The following is a 25353-nucleotide window of genomic DNA, read 5'->3' on the forward strand; positions in this document are numbered from 1 at the left end:
GTGGATATATATATATATATATATATATATATATATATATATATCATTTATTGGGTGTTGTTAGAACGTAGTTTAAGCTAGCATGAATTGCGCCGCAAATTAAATGCGCCATGCATGGGATTCCCATGATCACGAGTACTGTTCGATCGATCGGTCAACGTACGCGCGTTGCAGGCACCACGATTTTCAATTCATTCTTAATCATGCGCACATCTCTTATTGTATATATATATATATAAGTGGTAATTCATGCTATGCAGCTGCAGTACTACAAGTAATTAATTCCAGTACCACTTCCATCTGTTTCCTCAACATAATTCGTTCGGGAAATTTGAGATCATCAGGTAAAGCTTCTGCTCGATCTGTTAATTAGTTCATATGCAACTAAATACTATTGTCTCAATCCACCTAAGATTAGTTCAATTCCGAAATGATTTTTGAAACTTTTAATCACGTATATTCACACCAATTTTGCTTATTAAGAGAATCAGTTCCATATATATTTTAAATAATAATGTATTAACCGAACGAAATTTAAAAGCAAATTAATTAATATAACCTGATCATAGCTAAAGTAAGTACGTACTTGATTAATTGTGGTTTACAAAAACGTTTAGAATTTTTAAACAGATGATTTAAGTTGAGTGAAACATCCATCCTGCATGTACAGCAACTGATTTTGGTTGTTTGTTTCTTTCCGACAGATATTTGAAATTTGAAAGAATATTATATGATCTGATACGATGAGGCAGGCCGAGGCAGCCGGTTCTGATCATCATCGGCAATTTTTTCTTGGAACGTCGACGATATTGACCTTAATTTGCTTAAGCTTTTTCTCGGTGAAAGCAGAAGATGCATATAGATATTATACATGGACAGTTACAAATGGAACTATATATCCTCTTGGTGTTCCTCAACAGGTTGGTTTCTCGATCGCCTCTACATCATGCATATTATATAGATGTTGGGCGCCATTTGTAGCTAGCGTGTTAATTTGCTCATCTTTTTCTGTTTTTGCATGCATAATTTTGTAGGGGATTCTTATCAATGGACAATTCCCGGGCCCTACAATTGAATGTGTGACTAACGAAAACATAGTCGTTAATGTCATTAATAAGCTGGATGAACCTTTCCTCATCACTTGGTTTGTAGTTTCAGCTTTTTCCCTTTTCTGAGTTTTCACTGTTCAATTATATTATCGAAATGAAAATTATGAGTGTTGGTTTTTTTTCTTAATTTCTTTTGTTTTGGTGGGAAACCAGGAATGGAATAAAACAGAGGAGAACATCATGGCAAGATGGTGTGCTTGGAACCAATTGCCCCATCCCCCCAAACACAAACTGGACATACAAGTTTCAAACCAAGGATCAGATTGGAACTTTCACCTACTTCCCTTCAACTAAATTGCACAGAGCTGCTGGGGGTTTTGGAGGTTTCAATATTGCACAGAGATCCGTCATATCAATCCCATATCCTAAACCTGATGGAGAATTTACACTGCTTGTTGGCGATTGGTACAAGACTAACCACAAGGTTCTCTAAATTATAATAACTCTGCTTCTATATATCTTCCTCAAATCTAAGTAATTAATGGTTGAAACCTTAAATTACTTCATCCAAAATGCATCGGAGATGGAAAGATTGGCCTAATACATGATTAACTCATATTTACAGGTATTGCGGCGAACGTTGGACCTCGGCAATACTTCTCTTCCTTTACCTGATGGTCTCCTCATAAATGGGATTTCAAACGGCTCTGTCTTCACCGGTGAACCAGGTACGCTTATTATCATTACCAAGTGAATATATATATATATATATATATATATATATATATATATGTTTTAGCATTTGATTCCCTCATTGTTGTGTATAAAGTGAGGTTTGGTTGGGTTGGGTTTTTTCAGGGAAAACATACAAATTCAGGGTGTCAAATGTGGGGATAGAAACTTCAATCAACTTTAGGATTCAAGGACATGCATTAAAGCTTATTGAAGTAGAGGGAGCTCATACCCTGCAGGACACATATCAGTCCCTTGATGTTCATGTGGGTCAATCTGTGGCTGTTTTGGTTACCCTTAATGGACCATCCAAGGACTATTTCATTGTTGCTTCTACCCGTTTCACAAAGCCTATTCTTACAACAACCGCATATCTTCGCTATGCTGGTTCCACAACCCAAGCCTCAGGGCCCTTACCTACCGGTCCAACTTATCACATTCACTGGTCTATGAAGCAAGCCAGGACCATCAGGTAAATATATCTGAGCTATATCAAATACTAGATGCATGATACTTTTTATTAACCAAGTTTTTATTAATTTTTTTTTTTAGGAATAATTTCACATTGTCTGAGGATAAAGTCTTAGGTATGTTCATAAAGAATGAACAATCATCTCTTGTAGAACTAGTTTTATTAGATGAGTTAGGCTCATAAATTTTTTTATCGTATTAGAACCTGTCACAAGACGAATAGGAGCCCATACTATTTACCCCTTGACAAGGATCAAGAAAATACTGACATGCATGTAAGGGAGGGTGTTAAAGAATAATCTCACATTACCTGTAGACAAGGTCTTAGGCATGTTTATAAAGAATAAATAATTTTATATTATAGAATCGATTTTATGAGATGAATTAGATCATGAATTTTTTCTCTTTTTTTTTTTCCTAATTTTTAGTGCTATTCACTGTTGCTTATGTACACTGTTCCATTTTTTTGCGAGAAGGTCGAACTTGACAGCCAATGCAGCCAGGCCCAACCCACAAGGTTCATTCCATTATGGGACCATAAAAATTGCAAGGACGATTGTTTTAGCTAATACACAAGCCAAGATAAATGACAAGCTACGATATGCTGTTAACGGGATCTCCTACCTCGATCCAGCCACCTCTTTGAAGCTCGCTGACTGGTTTAATATTCCTGGGGTCTTCAGCTTGAACACAATCAAGGACGGGCCAACTTCTGGCCTCCCAACCCTAGGCCTTGGCACCTCTGTCATTGGAACCACCCTCCATGACTTTATTGAAATCGTTTTCCAAAACACTGAAACTAAGATACAATCTTGGCATTTGGACGGATACAGCTTTTACGTTGTCGGGTAGGCCTCTAGTTTCTCGTAAAAGTTAATTTCCAACCGTTTATGATCATTAAGTGCCAATTAAAAATACAACATTTACTTCGCTATTTAACGTGCTTGCCTGGAAAATTTCGAAGAACTGTCACATATATATATATATATATATGTATGTATCATCTGTTAATAATAGACAAATCTCCATGCTCCTTGATGTGATATTGATTTTCTTTGTATGTACTGGTAATTTTCAGATATGGTTCTGGTTCATGGACACCTGACATGAAAAAACGATACAATTTGATCGATGGCATTCCCAGACACACTGTTCAGGTAAGTGAAAGACTCTCAAAGAACTGCATGAAGATTTCAATTAACTTTATCATGCCTTAGATGTGATGATCTGTGTATTTCCAATGCTGACTCATACACATTAATGGGATGCAAATGATAGGTATATCCGACATCCTGGAGTGCAGTTTTGGTGTCTTTGGACAACAAAGGTATGTGGAACTTGAGGTCTGCAATTTGGTCGAGGAGATATTTAGGACAGCAATTGTACGTTAGAGTTTGGAGCAACGAACAGAGTCTGTTCACTGAGACTGGCATCCCTGCGAATGCATTACTTTGTGGCCTCGCCAAGCACAAGCACTCATAGGAAGATCTTTTTTATCTTCTGATCAAACATCGATCTTTTTTCTAACTTTATTCTTTTAGTTCTAAATCTCAGTTACGAGGGTGTGATTGTCAATTAGGAGAAGTTTTCAATTCTCGGTGTCTTAGATATTATAACTTCCTATTCATAATTTGTATGCGTATCATTATTTAAGAATAATTTTTAATACTTTTAATAATGTTTAAAGCTAAAAGAAAGGGCTGATCATATGTGATCGATCTCCTCCATATATATATATATATATATATATATATGAATTCATGCATGTTCGCATGCATGCATGCATGCATGTGGAGAACCTCAATTCCCCGTTTACTAATAATTCTATGTGAATTAATTACTTTCCCAAAATTTGATGCAAGCTATTCAATTATGGGCGACATTATGACATGAACCTAGTCCAAGCCCTCATGGTTTCTTGGAATTAGCTCCATTAATATAGTAGTATATGTTGATAACCCAGAGGAGATCACAAACCATTGTGATGGACGGCCTCCATGACAACGTGAGTACATTCTCCTAGCTAGCTACTTAGTACGAATATTTTGATTGTATCTTCCAAGAACCTAATTGTAGTACTAGTCAATCATTGGAAACTACCGATTAAACGAAACTCCAGCCTGCTAATATATTTATACATGAGCTCCCATCTTCAAACTACTGTAGTGAATAAGCTGCCAAAATGTCTGTGTGTGTGTGTGTGTGTCATGTGTGAGAGAGAGAGAGAGTATTGAGTGCTGGAAGGAATTAATGGAAAGTAAGCCGATATTAGAGGAGGAAAGCTGGGCAGGGACAAGTAAGGCTGCAAATGGAATTCTTATTCTTACCGACAGTGAAATCAAATTACAGTCAAAGGAAACTCTTCCCCAGATATATATATGTATATATATATATATATATATATATATATATATATGAATATGGTTGCTTTAGCATCACTTTCTCGTAACAAAACAATGAAAGGATGACCTTCATATGGCACCCATGCATCACACTAGCAGTACCCACACTTAATATATATATCAAAAGAAAATCTCTCATCTTTTCTACGATTATTGTTTGTTCTTCCACACACATACACATACATATACTGACTCGTAATTAAGGTATTTTAATTAATTCCTTACAATTCTTTATTCATCTGCCTAAGATTAACCCACAATACCAAAACTTATAGTACTAGATCATTAAACTTTAAAGCGCAAGCCCTTTGCATTAGGCACTAATTCAAGAAAAAATCATGATATTTCATGTGAAATTAATATATATATATATATATAAATTGTATTTGCAACATCAAGATCAAGTATTGCGAAACACCTAACATTTTCCATATTAATCTTCTTGGTCATTGGTACAGTCTCATAAGTTAAACACACCTGAAAGCACACACACGGCAAAAAAGGAAAAAAAAAAAAAACAGATAAAGATAAAGATTGATGCTACAGTCACGTACTTTAATATTCCACAATCCAAACAAGCACAGGTGCACCAGAGGCAGCTAGCTAGTCCTAGCATATGAACGGAAAAAAAAGTAAAAAAGAGAGAAAAAGCTAGGAAAGATTTTCAAGGATATGCACCATTTGTTGTTGGGAGATCAGACCAAGAAAAGGTAGGATTCCAGTACCCCAATTCACCCCCAGCAAGCGAAGCTGACTCCAAAATGGATGAGGAAGATGAATTAGATGAAGAAGCCACGTTGCCCAGGACTACTGATGAGTGATCAGCATAGTAATTAGTTGATGATCTAAGCCTCTGATACAGTTCTTGAATCCCACTGTTTTGAACTTCACCAATTACTAGGCCATTTTGCTGTTGAGCTTGATGTTGATTATTTCTCCAGAAAGAGCCACATAGACCAAGAGAAGGGACCTGGCCAAGAGGATCCAAGCCCAGGGTCCGAGCATTTAATCCACCTGCTGTGACTGCTGGTTCAGTCATCATGTGTGATCCAATCATATTTCCCTCCTCCTTTACATTAACAGAATTAGAAAAAGGATTAGGGTTAGGGTTTTGAGTAGATCTCAGTAAGGCCAAGAGATGAGAATTCTGAGGCGAACCCCACAGAATTGGGCCCGTTGAGAGCTCAGGATCAAACCCACATCCCAGGCCTGATCTTCCAATCTCAGAAGAGATGCTCTTCATCCTGCCAGAGCTTGATTTTCCAACAGATGTTGAGATAGTAGGACTCTTGCTCTTTCGGCATCCACCTCCAATTGGAACATTCCTGAGTGCACCTCCTTTTGTCCAATACCGGCGACATGTCTTGCAGAAGTGGCGAGGCTGAGTGAGGTTGTAGTTGTTATAGTAACAAAACTTTGTGTTGGATGAATCACATCGTGGACACCTCAAGTTTTGGTTATCTGAATTCGAGGTTGTTGTAGTGGTCGTAGCAGTAGTAGTACTCGTTGTTGAGGAGGAAGAAGAAGAGGGCAGTACTGCAGGAGATATTGAAGAAGAAGGTATGGCTTGTAAAACTCCCCCATTAGTTGAGATTTTCCTCTCTCCAGCTATATTAAGGCTTGCACCTCCCAACAGTTCTTGGATCATCTTTAATCTCTTCCTTGTAGATCTACAACAATCCAAAAACAAGCTAGAAAAGCAGAATTTAGAAGGGTTAGTCTTTTTGAGTGAGTGGAAAAGCTAATTAAGAAAGTAGGTTTTGTTGTGTATAAGAGTGCATATTGTATATGATCATCTATATGTACGAGAGAGAGAGAGAGAGAGAAGGGGGGGGGGGGTGAGGGAATGGATCATGTGGAACTACATAACTTGCCTTTGTAAATTGATCAGACGTTATATGGCTTTGTTGTTGGCCAGTCATTTGTGGGTGTAAAAGAATAGTAGGGATTGAGATGGGAAAGCATTAATATATACATATATATATATATATGTATATACACACACATAGAATAAACATATAATATGCAATGTGAAAGAAAGCACAAAACTTTAGACTATTTTAATCAACAAGTTGCTTTTTCTGGATTTTGGAAATTGCTTGTCAGTGGGTTTTGGAGGGAAGTGGTCTTTTGTCCATTCCCACACTACCCTTTCTAATCATACATGAGCCATTCCTATGAAAATCTAATTCGACAAGACCCCATTATTACCTTAATGATTCCGTTTATAACAGTCGGAATTACAAACGTTAACGAATTGGTAGTTAAGAGGGCGTGCCATGCATCTTTTCTTTCATATCCTATATATATGATCATCATGTTGGTCTTGCCAAGCCAAAATTATTGCCACAAGTATAATAACGTATTTTGGCAATAATTAACCACCAATTAGCTAGCTAGGGTGTGCTTCTTTTATATCCTATATAGAAGCACGTACCCTAGCTTTTGTTATTTTCTCGTCTGAATAATTAATATTACGTATTTTTTTTATACGAAGATTATATTAATACATGATACTTTCATCTTATTATAAGAAGTCATGTTTTTAACTTAATTATAAATAATAATAATAAATCTATATTTTTATATATGTGCAAAGATCGCCCCTAGCCTGTAAAAAATGAAAAAGTCCTTTACAAATTACCCATTCTTCTATTCCTAATTCGTCATCGTGTCGTCAATGTCATCTCTGGCCACTAATTTTTTTTTTCTAATAGAATAATTCTTTTTATCAGTCATTATTCGTTACTCCATATCTCACATTTTATGAAAACAAATTGCCAGGTGTGTAATACAAGGATAAATAGTAACTGATCATGTAAAGCAAAACCCTTTCTAATATAGAAGAATCCTAATGAGAGCAAAGGAAAATATTAATTTGATGTGTGCATGGGAGATTAATAATGCTTCATAAAAAATTTAAGGTCCCTAATGATAAGTAGTTGTATTATTATCCGATCCGTTGGTGTTGTCAAGGGATGTTTGCAGCAAGTGGGGGGAGTAGGGCAGAGAATATATATATATATATATATATATATATATATATATAATGATAATGGTAATCAAGTTTTCTAAAAGAATAATCTTTCTTGTGGGGAAGCTGTGTGTTCAAGAACCATCATTACGAGTACAAAGTAGAAATCACGTGGAAGTACGTGTAAAATTAGCTAATGTCCCCACACCAACCAAAGCCACTGCCCGAAACTTATTGCTTGATTTTTGCGACCAAATAATCAAACTGCATACACATACCTTCGTGTACGTACTACCACACATGGATTAATTGATTACAAACCATATATGTACTACTTACACGTGTGATCATCTTAGCCACATACTAGTTATACTATGACATCATCATCGATATCTAGCCTCGTGATCTTAGTTATTTTAATTCACTAACCTGTGATTAATTATTTTTTTATATTATTTTATGTTTCTCGTAGTAAATAATTTCTTATAAATATTTATTTTTTTATAGTATTTATAAAAGAAAAAATATATTTAAAATCGTGAATTATTGTATAACTGTCAAGTAATCATTTAAAAAACTAATAATATAAAAAAATTAATTTTTTAATAGTAGACTCCACTTTTTTTTAAAATAATTACGCAACGTTTATGTACTTCATGATTATATATAAAATTACTCTTTATAAAATTATTTTAACAAGCCAATTAGACGTGACGTCACTACAAGAAAAATAAATATTTATGATGAATTATTTACGATGATAACAATTATTTACAATAAAAATATATTTATTTTGATAAAAAATAATTATTTTTATTAAAAATAATTGATTAAAAATAAATAATATTCTTATAGTCCGTTTATTAATGTACGTAGAGTTAGTGAATTTATTCCATGTAGGCATGTACGATATCATGTATAGTCTGCTTCTTCAAGCACGTACGTACGGTACCTAATTACTATTGCTAATTGAAGCTTCAACGACAATATTGACGAAGCAAATAATATGATCGAATTAGATGATGATCTAATCACTGAGATCACGGCCAATTAATTCGATTTCGGTGCCATTATGAGCGTATTCTCCACCAAGGGGCCGATCAATCATCTAGGAATTTGAGAGAATATCAAAACACTGATCGATCTAATTGAGTTGACTGGTTATATGTTCGGTGACGATCAGTCGGCCATTCAACTTTGAGGCCAAGTTTTCAATAACAATTAATATTGCATATTTAAAAAGCTCGATCGATACGCGGATGAGAAGACTCTGACCATTGACTTAACGCTGAAAAAGGTCGTGTGTTCTTGCTTCGGTCGGTCTGGCATTTAGCATTTGTAACTGTTCTACCTAAAGAAAAGAAACATAAGACAAATCTTAAATCAGATCGATGTAACCCTAGCGATGATCGATTTTCTAGTTGAAGACCATGCACTGTATAATTAAGCATATATATTAATTTTGACCAAATAATTATCATGCATTCTGTGTATACTATAAAAAAAAAAAAGAGTTTTTATGATTAATTTATTATAATTAAAAGATTATTTATAACTAATTTTAATTATAAATAATTATTTTATTAAAATTAATTAATCGTAAATAAGTAATTTTCTTTATAGTGGTATTTGGATTAGTTTGAAATAAATTCAACCTTCTTCTGTAGTATGAAATAAGAAAGAAAATGAGAAGGCAGATTATCACCTCACAAAGATCATTATATATTAGAGTGACACGCGTACAGAATAGATGGAGGTACGTACCGCGTAGATCGATGCGATTGGGAGATAAGGAATATTGGAGGGGTCTACATGTCTCAGATTAGTGGTACCTTTCGTCAATGAATATTATCTTGATAGATCTCATCAGATTATTGATTATGATCGATGAATTAGGGGAAAATCTTATCACTTAAGTCACAAGATCATCATAATCTACCGCTACCAACGTATAATTATTGCTATATATATATATATATATCTTGGCATTATCATCACCTTAAAACTATTATATATATATAAGCCTTGTGGGCCTCAATTAGTGTTTTAATACTATTATATGCATGACATGGCAAGATCGATGCAACAGATAATGTGAGCCAAAGGAATTAAACTGATCAACTTGGACGACACGAAGAAAGCTGGTAGCTGTTGGCTTAATGCTAGAGCGAACCAAATCGTGATCGATTTGATCAGTGTGAACAAGGAAAGCTAATTAGGAGACATAACTGGAGCTGAGATAATTCATCAGATTGAGGGGCTTAGACAGTCCATGAATCACGATGCATGTCATTAAAGTTGGAAACTAGCTTATGCTCTTTTCTTTCGAAGCAATCCCATCAAAGTTGATCAGCAAGAGTTTGTGGATGTTTCTATTAGGTACAGTCATGTTCAGAACAAAAGCTAGGCGAACATTGTTGCAATTTGCAGAAGACTCAGGATTGTGTCTACACTGAAAGCTCGTGAGCAGCATTATATTTGGAGAGACGACCGACATAAACTGACATTTTAAGACCCAAAAGAAAATGAAATATGAATGCAAAAGGAAAAGCAAGAACGCACCATGCACAGGAAATTGAAAAAAAAAAAAAAAAGGGTAAAAAACCGTGTTTTGTGAGCTTGCAAAAATGGAGTCTAAATTTGACAACACGTTGATTGGGGGGCTCTGCTTCTTCTTCTTTTTTCCCTCTCTTTCTTTGCTTTTGTTTCTCGGAATTATTGGGGGATGTTGGATCGGTCTTAAGATGGTACAGACTGACTACCATACGGGAACCTGACCGCGCGTGCCGTCCGGAGCGCGAGGACCCTGGTGGGGCTGGGAAGACCGACAACAACAACTCTAAAAGCCCTACGATTATTACGAGTCTCTAGCTGCCCGTCCGACTTTATCTGGTTGGTAGTAGTATGGGACGGGCAGCAGAAAACGACGCGAGCTTATGATACACACATGGCGGGCAGATAGGGCAGGAGATACAGTCGTCAGACAATAATCTAGTCGCCGTCAAAGGTGTGTCTGTAGGGAGCTAGGTCAGTGCTCCCCTCGATCCTCGGGCTCTCTTCTCTCTCTCTCTCTCTCTCTGCGATCAGTCACAATCATCTGCTCTCTCTTTTATAGGATCCCACAAAGAGATTCGATTCGCGCCGAACCTCTCCGAATTTATCCAACCCTAACTGCATCCTCTGATCCTCTCCCCCATACTTCCTTTCGTCTTTCCATTTTAAACAAGTTTATGTCAGCTCTAAGATTTTTTTGTTCATGCAGTTAAAGAGTTCTTTTTTTTTATACTTCTTTTTTTCTCCTTTTCAGTAATAAATCTGTCTTTTTTTTAATTGTTCTTATGTTATAAACCCATAAACTCCTTGCATTTTAATATGTTAGGAAATACTTGGTAAATTACTGACATGCTTGCATATATAGTATATATGTTGGACGTGCTATATATATATATGGTACCGATGCATCTAATCATTAGTGTTTTTATCTCCATATAATTAAAAAAATACTACCGGTACCCTAATTAGTATTTTCCACATATATATGTCGGTAACAATCCATAAATTTTGGGAAGTGAAGATGTTTCTTACTAATTTTTAGAATTGTTAAAAAAAACTTGAGATATATTTTGTATTGAGTTTAACGATAAATATTGTAGGTACGTAGAATAAAATGTCGTTTTCATAAATTTTTTTGATCAATTGTGTTTTATATTCAATTTTATGAAAGTGTGTAGCCATATTAAAGAGAGTAATGTTACATATAGTCGTAAAATATACAAGTATCACGCAATCATTTAAAAAAAATGATGTTTACTAGTAAAAAGTTATTTTTATTTTTTACTTTTTATTTTCACTTGGGTCTCATATTTACTCACTTTTTTAAAGAGATTGCGCAGTATTTGTGTACTCTATAACTGCAAATATTATTTCTCTATTAAAAAAGTATGTTCTAAAAAAATTGTGAATATGTATTTTTTTTAAGGTTATTTGAAGTTTTATAATTTTAAACGAAAAATTAGGTAAATTATTATATGAAGTTAATTATCTTTTAAATATATTTAAAAGATGTTTGGATTGAAATAGCAAAAATCTTCAAAAAGTTCTGTGATTCAGTACTATATATGGTGATCCGATATTTCTAAATTCATTTTACATAAGATCAAAAATTAAAATAATACGGCCTTTTGTTTTCATTTTAAAAGTAAAATATGCCCTCCTTCTCACGAATAACTCCCGAGTTATCACTAATTAATTACTAGCTAGTATGGTGAAAGGTGTCAACAGATCACTATAATGATCAAAGAAATTCAGGATTAAAAATACATTTAAATTGTAAATAATATCAGTCACAAAAATGCTAGCTAGCTAGCTCTCTAGGGTTGTGAAATTATCTTACTAATTAAAAGCTTTACAAACAAAATTTTATCCTCTAAAATCTTAGATATTGCCGGAGTATTAATATTAATTATCCCCATAATTAATTGAAGAGCGTTACATATCATAAACCAAATATATTTCAACAAGCCTAGCTGTATAAAGGGATAGAGGAGGAGTGACTAAGGCTACGTTTGAATATTATTGCTGAGTACTTATATTATAGATGATTTGTAAATAATAATGTAAAAATAGTAAATAATAATGAAAAAATAATAAATAAATTATATATAAAGAATAATGAATAATAATAAAGTTACCAAATTAACACGGTCTAAAAAGATAGGAGGACAGGGCCGGGGGCGTTGGTACCTAATAATATTAGCTTCTTGATCAGCAATGTAGTTTCCAGCCGTACAGTGAATGGACAACAATGAGCGCATGAGATGGGGATGTGAAAGCATCGAATTCCCACATTCTTTATGGACCCCTCCCATTGTATTTGTCTCCACTTATGCGGCAGCACAGATTTTCTAGGGCTCCGGCTCACCTTCTGCATGCCCAGCTTCTTTTATTTTATTTTATTTTTAAGTTAGATATATATATAGGTAGCTTGTTCCTTTTTTCTACTAAAATACGTTCAATAATTCATTCTAATAATTTGGGTACTGGTTGTCATGAACATCCTAGCTAGCTATAGCATTGCTAGAAGTCATTTTCCATGAAGTACTTCATGAACTGTCTGATCCTTTCCAAAATGTATTCAGTTTTTTTCCCCGTCGTCATGCAGGTTTTATCAAACTGTTCGTTAGTAGAAAAGAGAGCTAGCTGTTCGATTTTTCTCTCATGAAGTGTAAATAACAGATCAATAGAATCATAACGTTGATATTAGAAAGATCAAGTACTACAAGCTAGCTGGCCGGTATCCTGATCTCTAGTACTACACATCCAGTTAATTAGAAACAAGTCATGCAAATTAGTTTCTTCTATTTATAGTTTTCTTCTAAGGAAGATCATGATGGCTGTGATCATCATGATATAGATAAATATGGGTTCTTCTAAGGAGATCAAGAGTAGTTTTGCCATCATGATTTAAACACATGCATGATGAAAATTTCATTATGACAATATGATCAGTTTAATTTAAAGGTTCCAAGAAAATATACTGGAACTTGTATTTGTTGATAAATTAACTCTGATTTTATTTATAATTAATTATATCACAGATAACAACAATTACAGGTGTTTTCATTTGATTGGATCAATTATTCGTCTTAATTTCTTTTTATGGGTTGGTGTCAAGCGAGATCAGATCACTATTGTTTTTTCCTCTTAAAATGACTTAAACCCAATAGAAAAGCATATTTCCTGGCCTGCAACAAACATTAATCTTAGAGCTGATATATATTTATATTTATATATATAGAACCGGACAATATATACCAGGAAAACTATATATGCACGTAATATATATAGTGACCTATTGTGACCCGCATACTTCAAGGATGGGGGAAAAATGAATTTATTGCACGACAACATGATTGTCAGCAATCAGCAACGTAGTAGTACTGTACCCTTAGACCTGGCCTTGCAGCTGGTTCCGTTCATCACTTCAAATCAGTCTTTCAAACTGCAAACACACGAAAATATTGTCCCTTTTAATCATTCCAAATTATTATTATTATTATTATTATTATTATTGCACTCCGTAACTTAATTTGTACAGCAAGTGGAACTACTTTTAATTAATCTATATATACGCGGGTATATAAATGCATGCACATATAGTACTCTTTCTCTCTCTAAAGGCGCCATTGATCATGAAGCAAAAGGACATTACTTGTATATATTTGGCAAGCAAAATATAGATCAGTTAAAGATGAGGAAGAGATTACTTGTAAGGAGAGCCATGGATGATTCTTAGCTACCTATATTCAAACAAGTAACATGCATTCCTCTCATGAGGGCCCCTCCCTCGGCCTCTTGGGAAATCCAATGGAGGGGTTCAATATTATTCCTGACAAAAGCTAAGACATGGACAAGATCCTTCCTTCAGGACTAGCGCGCGCATAGATAATATTATTATTGTTTCTGGACAATGCTCTGCATGTGAGTTGATTCTTATTGGATTGGCTCTCAAGAACTTACAAAAGGGTGAAAGATTATGATACAGGCCGCAGAGGGAATTTCTTACTGACATCCCATGGCCCCACCCACTATATATGCATTGGGTGTACTGTCTGCCAATTTGCAATCCATTTTTCTGTTACCCGAGACTAGGGTTTGAATTTCTTTCATAGGAGTTAGCATTTCTGTTGCAGGCTTTGGTAACAAGCTAATCTCTCTTTAAGTGTACCATATATTTTAAGGTTCAGTTTCCACGTGATTAGAGACCAATTTTAAGTGGTTTGGGATCTACATTGAAAATCCCGATCAATGTCTGAGAATGAGATCATATGGAATGTCTGATGTTGGTAACTTAAAAAGGAAATTAAGTTTTGAAAATGTAACCTAGCTTGTGGAGTTCGAGAGTTGGTAGGATCGATCATCATTCTCTTATTGGGGCTCAATATAATATATATATATATATATATATATATAAGATTAGTACTGTTATATCTATACAAATGAATTACATAAAAATAATTCTAGAAATTGATGTGATTTTATTTATTTTATTAAATTTATTTTATAATAAAAATAATTTTATAATCTGATGAATCACATCAAACTACGTTAGTTTGTGAGATTGTTTTTGTGTAATCCCTTTGTGACTAGCCAGAGTATTAATTCCCTAAAAAAAACTCATGCTCTGCAAACCATATATATATATATATATATATAAATTAGAAGACTACTAATTTTGGGCCACGAAATGTAGAGCCAGATGATGGCTCAACTGCTTATTATAAGTGATCAATATTAGGTCAAAATGGATGACAACGTACGTGCAATATTGTGCATGGCATATCAAGAGACCTGAACGCCTATAGTTGGGGCACATACGGTGTCGTTTGTGGCTAATTAGATTTTACCAAAGTCCAGAGAATGCATAAAAATGTGCTTCAGAAAAATCAAAGATCGACCCAATTGATGGAAAAAGATTCCCATCCGCAAACAATATATACATATATCATGCATTAATGTACGTAATTGCATATATAGTTCCAATTAGCACAAAAACCCAAACAGGAGGAGCTATCATATATATATATATATATATATATATATATATATATATATATATATTACAAATTAAGGTAGGCTAGGTAGCCCTACATGCATGTCTATAACTGTATAAACTTCCCACTATCATGTCTTCTTTATATAGCTACCTGTCATTCGTTATATAGATGATCTTAGCGTTTGAATAAAAATTCTAAGAAATCCAAAATCCTTTATCTATTTATTTATACAAATATAGCATCATATTGCAGAGCAAGCAATATTCAACGAGATTGAATTACGAAATTCTAACTATATATTATATATATATATATGTATGTATATATATATATGTCCATCAGCACGGATGACGAAACTATAGTACCTCATCAGTAAATTATTGCATGGAAACAACCCTAAGTGGTGTAAGCTAGCTAGCTATATATATATATATATATATATGACATTATTCGATCGTGAAATGAAATTGACGTGTATATATATATATATATGGAGCCCACATACAACTACTTTGGTTGGAACAAGATATTGAACAATCTCACGAGGGACATGATCATTAGGACATTGTCTTCCACGCAAATATATAAATACAAATAGTCGTAAAGTTTGATGTAACATGCATGATGAATAATCCTATGAATGAATGACATTGTACGTCTTTCGATGGAGCAAATAAATACAAAATCATAAAGTTCGATTGCGTGATCCACTTTGCCGGCCTACATGCAGACCATTAATTAATTAATTAATTTTTTTTTCTATCCATCACTAGATCATTTGAAGATGAACTCTTTCTTTTTCCAATTATTCCAGATTTCCTAAGATATATACATGAGAATAATGCCACTGTCACTTTCCAAATTAAAAAAACCACTACTACTCATGCATGCATGGTTTTATCAGATTTGACATTTATTCGTCCATTTCAACATTATGATCTGTCCAATTAAAGATGTTATCGAATATCTACGTACCTACGTACGTAGCACTAGTCCATATATATGAAACATCATGAGGAATAAGCCATGTTGATTTTGCAAAGATATCTGTATTTGGAACAGATCTCGATATTCAAGCTAGCGCGCGGAATCAAAAGACCAAGATCAAGATGCTGACTAGCTAGCTAGCTCGCACATATTGATATATATATATATATCTTTGGGTTTTGTTGATAGAAAGATATAGATTTTTATTATTTGTATTATATTTTTAATATTTTTTCTCAGATCAGTCTCTTCTTCAATGAATAGGCTCAATATGTAGAATATTTAATTAAATGGATAGAGTGTATAATCAAGATTTGAATCCACTACTTTTGTTTTGATACCATGTGAAATTACTATTTATCTTAAAAGTTTAAACTGATGCGAAGAAGTAAGTTTTTATTTTTTGTATTATATTCTTAACCGTATGTATTTGTATGTATGTATGCGCGCGGTATCGCATAAAAGTGCTCTTACTCGTAAAAAAGAAAAACGAAAACAAATGGAACACTCGTTCTATTATGCTTGCAGGAAGGTGAAGACTGATCTCCGCATTACGTACAATCGATATCTAAATATCATTTAATTCTGTGAATTGAGCAAATTCCAATTTTAATTTGCTACCTACTCCTCAGCCTACGGGGTAATATTAGCAGCCGTTTCAGCTGTTGTTTCCTTCCCAACTAGGACGTGTTCTTTTGTGTTACTCACTTTTTTTATGACTTACATGTACTGTAAAGCATGCTGACAGCAATACTCATCCTAAGTCAGGAATATATCGAACTCCTTAAAAGAGTGCATGCATGATAACAAATCAAGAGCTCCTGCGCTGAAGATGATCAGCGGGAGTAGTAAACAATATGCCGAAGCTGTGGGATGTAAAAAGGCATCGGTAGGGGAGCGTTTTGCCTTGGGGGGAAGCACTTGTGCAATCTAGATCTACTGCTAGATAGATACTTTAGGCAGCTAATTAAACATCTCTCATAGATTCACCAGTTATTTAGCTGCATGTTGGCTGGTCTGATCTTTATGTATATGTGTTGTCCGGAAACTAAATTAAAAAACAGAGAGAAAAAGGGTAGCAACGAGGCACCCTCCATCGATCTTATGTGCATGACATAAACAATATTTCAGAAAATACATGAACAAGCAAGCAGATAGCCAAGTTGTATCAAGAATCTGCGCGCAGTACTGGGCCATGCATGCGCGCAGTAGTACTACTACTACTCTTCGTGCAACAACTCATGAGATATATCAAACACTTCATTAATATAATTACTTTTAAGAATATTTGATTGTTTATTATTTATTGTATGGAGTAGTTTTTGTCCTATTATTGATAAGATTAATGATAGAAATTAAGTGGGATTACGTTAATGATCATCATCATCAAGTACTTACATGCCAGGGATGTCGACGTGCAATATCGAATGGACCTTCCCACTCATTCTCAATTTAATGATGGCCACGAATTTGAAAAGTGCAGTAGTTGTTGGCATATAAATAAGATGGATTTTTATTTTTATTTTTCATAAAGAAAAAAAAAATTAATTTTTAAATAATTAAAGCTGGGAATGCTGGGGTTTCTCAGTTTGCTTGGGGGCCATGGTCTCCTCCACTTGCTATAAATTATTTCATCCCGTTAAAAGCTGACTACTGTAATTGATCTAAGAGCTGCATGCAGGCTTTTCTATTTTGTAATTTTTTTTTGTAAAACAACTAATTAACAATATGTCAAAATAAGGCTTTTATATTATATTGAACTATGTAAAAATATCAATGTAAAATACATATGAGATAAAGTATTTAACATGCACCATTCATCTTTTATTTTAATAAAAAATAAAATACTCATCTTAGAAAGTTTTCAAAATATGACAAGAATAAAAAGTTCATAAAAAATAGGATAAATGAGATCTTTATTTTCTTTTTGATTTCTTATTGGGCTATTGATGTTATTTTGACGTTCACATTAATATATGAGAAATATTAAAATATTTGAGAATATTACAAATTCAACGTTAGTAAGAAAAGTATTTAAAATGAATAAAAAATAAAAAATATATATTTAAATGAAAGAAAGAAAAAATAGATAAGTTGATATATGGTATTTTGTAAAAATTGTTAGGTAAAATAGAAAAAAAAAATGGATTAATTTGATTAAATATTTTAAATGAAAATTTAGAGAAGTCATTTGAAAATGCTATAAAAAAAACAAGCAGGCCGGTCAAGACTCAAAACTGAATAAATTCATTGGATAATACTAGTTAGCCCTATGATTTTGTCTCTCTCATTTTGACTGTAATTCTATTTTTTTAATATTTAAGGAAATAATTATTAATAAATTTATATTTTTTTAATATTTAAAGATGTTTAAAAGATATTTAAAAGAAAAAAAATACAATTATATAATAATAACTTTAAGAAGACAAAATCAAGAATGAATAGCAGCATCCAAATTCATTTGACAAAAGCCTCAACGTATAATAGACTGATCTGATTTTTCAGAAATCGATGTATATTATTAATTAAAACAACTGGAAAGCCACGATAATTGTCTAGCTTTGATTCTTTCAAGGACAATTGGGCAAAGGTAACAGACTAGTCTCCCACATTGGAAACTCAGGAAACAATCTACGGGTTTATATAGAAAACAGCAGACATGCTTATGTCACGACCTTACTTGAACAGGATCTGTTCTATAGGGACGTACATCTGTTTCCTCGAGTTCTAAGGAGACAGGAATCCAAGTCTGGTTGACGAACTACGGCCTCTGTGACCAGAGCGTGAGTAACAGCATCGTCCTACTCGGACCATTGGTGCGGTAGAGGATCGTTTCCACCCATTCCATCTTGGCTGGGTGGGATGGTCACACGGCTGTCTGACAGACGTAAACCTTCTTTTTTGTCTCTTATAACACAAACAAAAACCCATAGCTTTTATGATTCATTTTAACTCTTAATTTTTATAATTTTCTAGCAGTAGTCTATATCATCTATTTTTTCTTTAATCCATCTTAACGAGTAAGAGTCAACAAGGGATCCTTACAAAGATTGAAGGTGCATGCACGGGTTTATGATAAAAGATTTTCGGCAACGAGTTTCACATAAAATAAATGTTTTGGTCAATACAAATTCTATCAAAATAAATTTAACTTATCGTATGAAATCACATTAATCTTTTTATGGTTATAACACTTATTGAATGAATTAATATTGGTCTGACCCAAATTGAGGGCCCAAGGCCCACCACCCATAAATGATTCAAATGAGTTGTGTAGCCTAACGAAGGCTCTAACCACCCTATTTATTAGGGAGGGATAAACCTCACATTATGGATATAGACCACGTGGTAATTAGATATTCTGATATTTTAAGGATAAGTCTTCTAATGGTTAAGTATTGTGTAAAATTAATCAGCTTATAATATCCATCAAATATTCTTCATGCTTATAAATAGGAGTAACATATAACATTTGATCGATCTGATTAAGTATTCTTGAATTATTATCTCTCACTCATTATTGATTTAAACATCAAAACTATTATAAGCACACCACGCCGCCCACTTAATAATTTGTAAGTTAACGATCACGACCAATGGTTAGTTCACACAATGCACCTTAAAAAAAAAAAAAAAAAAAAAAAAAAAAAAAAAAAGAACCTAATGGCCTCAAGGATGTGAATCAGTGAATGCTTAAATAGTCCAGCCCGATGGTCCCAAGATTGTGAATGCAGAGTTTCAAACCCACAAGGTTGGTTTCATACGAGTTGCCATGGCCCATGGGATTACCATGCAACCCCCTTGGGCTTGGGTTAAGGAAAATAATAACTAAAAAAATATAAAACACATTATTTTTTCCTCACAAAATAGAATAATAATTTAAAAAAAAATGTATTTGCATGCACTTACTCCGTACACCCTTAATGTGTTTGAGACACTAACACGTTAATAATAGGCTTACAATCTATTTACAGTTTATATACAATTTTAAATATAATAATATTTTTTATTAAATTTAAACCCATAAAATAAAAATAAAAAGTAAAAATAATATTATTTTATTACATAATTATAAACAAATAATATAACTATCATTTGTCAATAATAAAACAGAACAAACACATCGTTCAATGGAAATGAGAAAAGAAAATAAATACATTTTTCCAGGAATTTACTATTTTGCTCCTTGGGGGCCTTGGTAGGGGCCCAAATAGATTAACCTAAATAAACAGGATCCAAAAATAATTTCAAAATTAAATGTCATTTTCCCAACCCAGGTTGTATTTGCTTACACTCCAAGTTCAAAGTTAAAACTTGAAACACAGCGATCAGACCATTACCAATTCGACGATTACCCTCTGTCCGTCAATCTCGCACCAAAAAGCTAGGGTTTGAGTCTCTTAATTTCTCTGTGAAAAGTACCCTTTCATCACCGGGCACCATGAACTGCGAAGTTTGCCAACTCAAAGAATTGGTAAGCTTTTCCCCCACAAGACACATGCGCACTGAATAATTAATTTGATCAGTCTCTTTCTTATTGAAATTAGTTGCAACATCTTATCGGTAAAATTTCTATCTTTGATAAATGTTTGTTTGTAGGAAGTGGAGCACTACGAGATACGGGAAGTTCTACGCTGTAAGAAACCATTTCAAATTTTTAGCCTGCTTTTTAAAGTTGTTTGTATGTGTAACTTTTGCTGAGCCTTTTGGGTTACTGTATGACGCTTTGGTTCTTCAATTTGTACAGTTTTGACAATTTCGCTGAACCCTGATATCCAAGTTAATTTAGTTTGTAATTAGGGTATATTATTATTTATAAATGTGTTACATTTACACTACTGGGGATACACTGTATATCTTCTTATTCTAACTTTCAAATTGGTATTTAGATCAGTATGTAATCAGTCAGGACCAGTTATTTAAGCTCAGAGTTGAGCAACTCGTGGTATTTTGTGTTTGATACACGTACTTTTGACACGGTTGAAAATTGATAGAAAAACTTCTGTTTATGGCAGCGTTGAAGGATGTGATGTCTAACCAGAATAAAATATTCATTTGGTGTAAGACTTCATTACTTTATTTCTTCTGAGTTCTGCATGCTTTGCTACGGACGAAACGATAAAAAGACTGAGAAGATGGACGGATCTAGAAAGTCAGAGTATTCAGTTTGTTTTCTTTGATGAATGGTGATTGATTATTTCCCAATGCTTATGGATATGTTTAGAACTGAGATAATTATACTTGTATGGTAGCCTAGCATCGCCAAGTGTTTATTAATTTTCTTGACAAGCAATCTAAATTTGAAGTTACACAGTAGTTTCTATATTATTATATCTATATTTTTGTTGTTGACTTCATCTGAACTTCAAAGCATTTTAATATTTGATTTCATCTTTTCTGACAACTCCGTGATAATAAGTGCAGGCATGCTACACACGATAGTGTTTCATCGGGCTTTAGGTCTAGTGCGTCCCAAAGATATTGATTTGGAACTCTTTGATATTACATATGTAAGTTATTCATAATTTCCTGTTGATTGGTTGTTCTTGGTTGGATGCATCTTAGTTTGTCATATATTTTGTGTAGTTAAGGCCCACTGAAGTAATCAGGAATTTGAACTGAAATATGCATCCACTTACTTATATACTTGAAGACACCAGTACATGCAAATTGTGTTGCAATCTACATTATTAGAGGCATATATCCATCTGTTTGGATACCTTAATAGAAGCTACAATTTTTTTTTTTCTTTTTCAGTTAATGTTGGCCTAAGATAGCAAACTGACTACCTTTTATGGTCCAACATTAGGATATTATCTTGTTGCATCTTATACAAATATTTTCTAGATGTATTTTCCAACTTGTGCTAGTTTCGTTCTGTGTTCAACTTTTTATTGGCTTGGTTGAAGATTAAAGTCTTAAAATATATTTCTTGTTAATGCAACCTTTCCTGTTGTATAGGTGCAATGTGGAGATGTGGACCTTGAAAAGAAACTAGAAGAGAAGATTGAGCAGTTCATCGGTTGGGTAGAGAAACACCCAAACAAAAAAAGTCAGGTCTGTGGCTTTTCAGTGGCTATAAGTTTTACCTTATGATTTAATACGAAGGTAATTTGTAAATATCCTCTATCAGAGATGCATAAAATAATATTTTTTAAATGTATATCTATTTGTCGTTTTAGTGGGCATCCAAACTCCTGTCACTTTCCTGAATAGAAGGATTTGGGTCTTTGTTCTAGAAAATAGATTATACAACTGAAAGTGGTTTTCGGAGGACTTCTGCATCACACATTTTATTTTTGTTGTCGGAGCTTCTATCGCATTAGTCTCTGTTATGCTGTGCTTGTTTTCTCCTTTTTTTCAATCTCACCGATTTTACTGCTGTATTGCAGATATGCTTATCTTTCTATGAGGTGAAAAACAAACCGCCTTCTTGGTTCAATAAAATTGAACGCCTATATTGGGAACAATGGTATGTCAATTTGAATGTGGCCCAACACCCCAAAGCACATTCTAGCAAGTCTCATCATTCCAAAGTTGTACTTGCTCCAGGAGGTACAATTCCTATTGTGCATTGATTTAAAGATTTCAATTCCTTTACTCTATCCTAGGGTAAACTGATATCTTATTTGCTCACTGTGACTGCAGAGAGTGCAGTGGAGGAGACGAATGCTCGCAGAGCAGCACTTGAAGAATCTCTCCGCGAGGTATTGTTTCAAATCATAAAATTTGTGAATGAGAAGAAGGATCATGTTCCTCCCATACCAAATCTTGAAGGTGTTGCCTGTTTTCCCTATGAAATCACTATCCCAAGGTGAGTTGTCATCTCATCTCATTTCAGTGGTGTCCTTGTTACTATAGATATATTTAGTTGTTTAATGCATTGATCTAGAAGCTATTTTTTCTTTCTCCTCTATTCTTTTTAAATCTTATAAAGTTTGTTGCTTCTATTTTTTACACTCGTAGAATGGGGTGTTCATTGGGTATATTATTATGCAGGCAAAATTTTGCCTTTAGGCATGTTCATGTATATTATATAATTAATAGAAATGTTAGATATCTTTCTGCTATTTCAGCCAAATAGTCGACATATAACTTACAACTTGTCTTTGAGGCTGGGAAAACTGCATATATGTTAAAGCTACGAAATAACTTATTATTTTCTAAATATGCATGATAAAGTTGTTTTAGTCCAGATGTGCTGGTGGGTTCTGTTTTATTGATTGTGACTATTTTTCCTTTTTTCTTCCTTTTTTTCGCTTGTCTGAACTCATATTTTGTTTCAGATAGTTTTATTCCGACAATGAGGAGGGTAGGGCTAAGATATTATTTTGAAGGCGTGAATTGGTGATCATGGGTGAGGACATCAAGGAAGCAGAGTGACTGTGGGAACCTTTAATGTTTCAAACTAAAGAACTTAATGTATCATAGGTATGAAGTGGCAGAATTGGTGTCAGTACCATATATTGTATAATTTTAGTATAACTGTTGATGGGGCCAAGTAGATCAGCTTGAAGAGTTGTCATCCCCCCTTCAGAAAGAAAACAAAATGTCCTCCCCCTATTTTTCAAATCCCTGCATAGTTGATTATGGAGCTGGGTAGGTTGTGGTTACAGTTGCTAGTTTGCATCAAATAACAGAAATACCAAAGGCAGGCCGTTGTGATGCATACCTTTCATTATAGTAACTTTCAGAAATTTTTTCATTTCAGAAAGAAGATATTGATGGCTATATATGGTCTCTGTTGTACTTAAAAAATATATATATATGTATATATGGTCTCTGTTGTGGCGTTGTCTGATAGTTGCTCCTGTTTGTCATGCCTGCATTGATGAAATTAGAACATGATTTCTTTATATGTATATAGACAAAGGTTTCGAACTCAAAGGGTTTGCCTCTTAAATATAGGGCCAATGGCCCAATATAATATATATTTACTGAATTTAGCGATGCTAAAAATTAAAATATGCATCATACAAATCAATGATCAAAGTCTTGAGTTTCCCAAGGGATTTCATTTGGTGACTTTGTTGTATCACTTTCTGTCTATTCTACCTACCAAAACCATCCATTCTTCAGTACCATCAGCTTGGCTCTTGACAAGCTATTCCTAGTTGATAATTGGTCAAGCTTAGGTCTACGTCTCTAATACTTTTTTTTTTATAAGTAGATGTCTTTAATACTTAGATAAGTATTTTTTGTTCTTCTGAACTAACAAGCTGTGTCTTTGTACAACAAATGCAACTAAAATACTGTGCTTGGTGTTGGAGAAAATTTATTGACTGCCCTTTACATGCATAAACAAATAAAAAAATTGACTGTCAAGAAATTTTATTTGTTGTTCCTTATAAATATGTCTGTCAAGAAATCCCTCCCGAGCTCATGACTAGAATGATGAGTTTATGTTGTGCTGCCATTTGCCAGTTCGTCAGATTCTACATTTGGAATGGACATGATCAAGAGGATGCTCCAAACTGGGCATCCAACCATGCTCAGCTGATTATCAAAGTTAACGAGCTATAGCACGTATTCCCTTCATGTGCCAGTAGGATGGATTCTGACGTTCATGATGTCTCAAAACATGTACATGTGAAGTGGTTGCAAGAAGCTTCTCTATCCAGAAAAGTTTCGCGGCTCTGAACAAGAAGCGAATCTTTGGTGCTCTTAATGGTTTGTAATTATTTTCCCAGAATTAACCCACTTTTCCCATTTGCTTTCCCATTTCTTATAGTTTATTTTTATGTACTGAAATGATACCAGTTTGATCAAACCAGGACCATAGAGGTTGTCACATATTATGGGCAAATTAAGGGTTTGCTGTATAATTCGAGACATTTTTCTTTTCTGTAAATTTTCATCTGCATGGTTTTTCTGTCTGCTAACACGTCAATATGGAGGATTGATTAAATTTTTCATTGAAACAGATGTTGTTCTAAAAAATATGTGTAGCTGCAGACAGTGAGTATTAGATGTACTGGCAAAACTTTTATAGAAGTTGCGTTCTGAGAGGGCCTAGTTAGGGATGGGCTCTGATTTCGACGGAGACGAAAAGCCCACCTCCGACTCCAGTCGGAGGGCATAACGAACTCGAACTCCGACTGTTTGGAGCTCCGATTGGAGTGTGATTGGGCAAAGGCTCACTTTCACCCAAGGCCCAATATGATATTTGGGCTTAAAAACTT

At 34.0% G+C, this 25353-nt stretch overlaps 3 protein-coding genes and 1 non-coding gene across 6 annotated transcripts; 3 read left to right on the plus strand and 1 right to left on the minus strand.

The window, feature by feature from the left end:
- The first annotated feature begins 274 nt into the window (after positions 1-274).
- On the plus strand, positions 275-3877 carry LOC108995316 (L-ascorbate oxidase homolog). The gene is made up of 9 exons (XM_018970853.2): positions 275-344; positions 705-920; positions 1035-1144; positions 1263-1533; positions 1675-1777; positions 1908-2253; positions 2729-3100; positions 3331-3409; positions 3531-3877. The coding sequence occupies exons 2-9, from the start codon at positions 744-746 to the stop codon at positions 3732-3734; spliced, it is 1662 nt and encodes a 553-aa protein (XP_018826398.2). The 5' UTR covers positions 275-344; positions 705-743; the 3' UTR covers positions 3735-3877.
- A 1179-nt stretch (positions 3878-5056) lies between these two features.
- Positions 5057-6601, minus strand: LOC108995318 (dof zinc finger protein DOF5.3-like). The gene is made up of 2 exons (XM_018970855.2): positions 6529-6601; positions 5057-6345 (listed from the first exon to the last, which is right to left on the minus strand). The coding sequence occupies exon 2, from the start codon at positions 6300-6302 to the stop codon at positions 5319-5321; it is 984 nt and encodes a 327-aa protein (XP_018826400.1). The 5' UTR covers positions 6303-6345; positions 6529-6601; the 3' UTR covers positions 5057-5318.
- Positions 6602-18841: 12240 nt separating this feature from the next.
- LOC118349124 lies at positions 18842-19059 on the plus strand. Its single transcript, XR_004802116.1, has one exon. It is a non-coding gene; the product is annotated as a small nucleolar RNA U3 (small nucleolar RNA).
- Positions 19060-20428: 1369 nt separating this feature from the next.
- LOC108995321 (autophagy-related protein 101-like) lies at positions 20429-25086 on the plus strand. Of its 3 annotated transcripts, XR_001996840.2 has the most exons (9): positions 20429-20645; positions 20771-20807; positions 21187-21231; positions 21596-21681; positions 22133-22228; positions 22564-22726; positions 22820-22985; positions 23458-23602; positions 24596-25044. XR_001996840.2 is itself a non-coding variant. In XM_018970858.2 (8 exons), the coding sequence occupies exons 1-8, from the start codon at positions 20613-20615 to the stop codon at positions 24669-24671; spliced, it is 702 nt and encodes a 233-aa protein (XP_018826403.1). In that variant the 5' UTR covers positions 20431-20612; the 3' UTR covers positions 24672-25044. The 3 variants fall into 3 exon arrangements, 2 of the variants coding, with proteins under 2 accessions (XP_018826403.1, XP_018826404.1); XM_018970858.2 differs by lacking the exon at positions 23458-23602 and having other exon boundaries at positions 20431-20645; XM_018970859.2 differs by lacking the exons at positions 21187-21231; positions 23458-23602 and having other exon boundaries at positions 20432-20645; positions 24596-25086.
- Positions 25087-25353: the final 267 nt, after the last annotated feature.

This window comes from Juglans regia, chromosome 7 (assembly GCF_001411555.2).
Source record: "Juglans regia cultivar Chandler chromosome 7, Walnut 2.0, whole genome shotgun sequence".
Classification (NCBI taxonomy): Eukaryota; Viridiplantae; Streptophyta; class Magnoliopsida; order Fagales; family Juglandaceae; genus Juglans; species Juglans regia.